General features: G+C 35.9%; 1 protein-coding gene across 1 annotated transcript in view; it reads left to right on the top strand.

The window, feature by feature from the left end:
- Window positions 1-3,433, top strand: part of DNAI7 (dynein axonemal intermediate chain 7) — a 90,914-nt gene that overhangs the window by 10,744 nt on the left and 76,737 nt on the right. Inside the window, exons 6-7 of the mRNA XM_007949775.2 lie at window positions 574-677; window positions 2,636-2,948. Coding sequence (XP_007947966.1) covers window positions 574-677; window positions 2,636-2,948 — 417 coding nt within the window. The remainder of the gene's footprint in view (window positions 1-573; window positions 678-2,635; window positions 2,949-3,433) is intronic.

Genomic DNA, 3,433 nt, shown 5'->3' with positions numbered 1-3,433 from the left:
TTATGTGCCGACGAGTCGGCCCCGACTCATAGCGACCCCTCCTTGGGTTTCCGAGGCAGTATCACTACGGAAGTAGGATTGCCCAACCTTCCAAACTTTAATCCTTAGACACTTTAGGAGAAACTGAGTGGGAAAAAGAAAGACTATTTAATTAAGTAAATATGTTTATATCTTTTAGAGAATTTTTTTAAAAACAATTCTTTGCCATTTTAATTCAGGCCTTCTAACAGGTTCATTCTAATTCAAGTCCCTACTGATAATTTGCATTTCTACCCCAATCATAACAGGAATCAGAATCTATAGTTTAACAAGATCTCCAGGTAATTCTTACAGATGTTGTTTGAGATGTAGATTTTGATTCAGTTCATCTAGGATAGAAATGCAAATTCTCAGGAGGGAGTTGAACCAGAAAGAACCCATTCAAAACCCTGTTTCGATTGAATCTTATTTTTCCCAAGTTACTCTTTTAAGTAGTGAAGGGAATGCAGCACAAAAGTGATAAAAATAATTTATCTAAATTGTGTTATTTATGAGATCTCTAATCCTTTACAATGGTTTCTTTTTCTCTTACAGCAAGCTAGTACTTTGGCAGATCTGGACAGTGGGAATATGGAAAAAATTATTCAAGATGAAAATGTTACTCTGTACGTGTGGGCAAACCTCAAGAAGAATCCAAGGTATTCCCTTGGTTGATACTTTCCCTGTAGTCAAAAGACATTAGAGACATCATGATTGCCAAGTAAGAAGGCTTGCTGCATAATAGCATTGCACACTTGGAAAAGCCGGTGTTAGGAAGTCAACTGAGTGGGGTTTGAATCCAAGACCTGCAGTTACCTTAGGCAACTTACTTAACCTTGTTGAGCTTCAGATTTATTATCAGTAAAATGATGATTATGCAACTTAATAGGACTGAGGATTGAACAACAAGGTATGTAAAGGTTATAGCATGGAGCCTAATACAAGTCTGTATTCAGCAATAGGTCTCTGTCCCCTTCCTCCCTCAAATCACACACACACACACACATACACACACACAAGAATAAGAGGAGGTAGATGCTTTCTGCGTGGCAATCTAAAACTGAAAATACACACACACATAATTATCTTTGTTGACTGTTAAAGATAATACATTCTCATGTTTATTATTTGTAAGATATTAAAGTGATGTTTCCTCAGTTGTTTTCAGCAAACCAACATGTTCCTGAGGAATGATAGTGATAATGACAAATTCATGGTCATGCAGTTGCTACTTAACCTTAACCCCAAAACAAAAACCAAGCCCACTGCCATCGAGTCAATACCGACTCATAGAAACCCCTGTTGGGTTTCCGAGGTGGTAAATCTTTATGGAAGTAAATATATTTATTATGCTCCTGAAAATATGTGAAAAAAATATGTATAAAACTAAGTTTCAAACTCACTTTTGAAATTTCAAGCACTCACTCAGTCTTGCTTCCACAGAGTGGCTGGTGGGTTTGAACTATCAACCTTCTGGTTAACAGTCAGGTGCTTTAGGCACTGTGCTACCAGAACTCCTTTACCTTAAACATTCCAATTAATTAAGTTAGGATAGCAAAGAGTTTTAAGGAAAAAATGACTAGAATAAAAATTAGGAGGCCAAGGTTCTGATCCCAGCTCTGAAAAGACTAGTTATATGACATAGGTAAAATTATACTTTACTTTCCATATTTAGCAAAAGGAAGGAACTTAATTTCTTATTTGGATTTGCAAAATACTTGGTGGTTTCAATTCTAACCAAAGACAATACATTAACCTTTTTCACTGTAAAATTATCATATACAGAAGAACAAAGCAAATAAATCTGTATATTTTTTAAAGAAGAAAAATTATATGAATACCTCTGTCTTAACCACCTAGGTTTAAGAAGAGCAGTAGATAGTATCTTTTACTAAGATAAGGAATAGTGCTGGCAGAACAAGTTTTGTTTTATCTTGATGGTGATGGTGGTAAGGATTGTAAAGATGAGTTAAATGTTGGGCTTGCTGGGCTTGAAGTACCTATGAGATATCAAAGTGCAACTCAACTGTTTGAAGGCATTAAGAGAAAGATGAACAGGAGATGAATTTTGGGTGTCATCAGCCTTATAGATAAATAGTTCTTAAATTTTTGGGAATCACAGACTCCTCTGGGCATCAAATAATTTCCACATGCTCACATAGATGTAAGTGAATTTTTAGACCTCTTAAATCAATCCAGAGATGCCTTTTCCTACCACCTCACCCTAGGAAACATATAACCCATATTAAAAACATCTATATAAATAGAAATTGAAGTTATAGGAATAATAAAATCCAGGGAAATTATGTAGAGGGAAAAGAAAAGAGCCTTGGATTGAACCCTGAGTAATATTAACATTGAGGGGGTGATTAAGATGATTAGTCTCCACCATAATGAGGAGACTGGGAAAGAGTTGTCAGAGATGGAGAAGAAAAGTGTGGGGTCATGGACTCAGGAGGGTGTTTTGAGAAGGAAGGTGTTGGCAAGTGGGTTCATCAAATGCCACAAAGAGAGCAAACGAGTGCAATCGAAGTGGGGAGAAATATTAAGTATATATTACAACAGATCTAGAGTTTCCTAGGACCTCATCTTTTGTGTTAACATTAATTTATAACAGGTACAAAAGTATCAAGTTCTCAGGAACAGACATTGGATTTGAAATTCCAAGGATGCTAGCAACATGTGACATTGCTCTAAGACTCTTGCATACTCACTATGATCATGTTACTCCACTGTTCCCTGTTCCAAGACCATTAAAAGTAGAACAGACTTCCACAGTAACTAAGGATGTCAAAGATCAAGTTAAGAATATTGCAGAAGAAGCAATCAGCAAAGAGTACCAAGAAGAGCCTAAACAACCAGAAAACGGATCTATCACAGTTCCTGAAGAAGTACAAGTTGAGGAAGAAGGTGATGCTGAACTACAAATGGTAGGATACATTTAAATATGTATATATATATATATATATATATATATATATATATATATACACACACACACACACACACACACACACACACATATATTTTTTTTTCCCTACATGTATTAAGTGTTATTAGAGTCCATGAAGCAACTTCAACATTTTCTCTAAACAACTGGTCCGAAGGTCACTTGCTTGGCAGTGGGTCAATTTTGAATGTGCATTTTTGTTTCTCTTGCCTTCCATTACTAGTCATCATTCATAGTTGAGGTAGGTACTTCAACTTCCTAAAGTTCAATACAGGTAATGCTCCATTGTATACTCATTATGCTCCTGAAAATCTTTTTTTTTTCTTTTTTTAATTGTGATTTAGGTGAAAATTTACAGAGCAAATTCACTTTTCATACAGCAGTTCACATACACTTTGTCTCATGACATTGACCACAATCTACCACAATGCAACAGCTCCCCTCCCACTTGCTCCCAATAACTAC

The sequence above is a fragment of the Orycteropus afer genome, unplaced genomic scaffold (genome assembly GCF_000298275.1).
Source record: "Orycteropus afer afer isolate SDZICR_OR568_19922 unplaced genomic scaffold, OryAfe1.0 scaffold00254, whole genome shotgun sequence".
In the NCBI taxonomy this organism is placed as follows: Eukaryota; Metazoa; Chordata; class Mammalia; order Tubulidentata; family Orycteropodidae; genus Orycteropus; species Orycteropus afer.
Note: the sequence above shows the minus strand (reverse complement) of the source record. Positions and strands in the feature narration are given on the sequence as shown.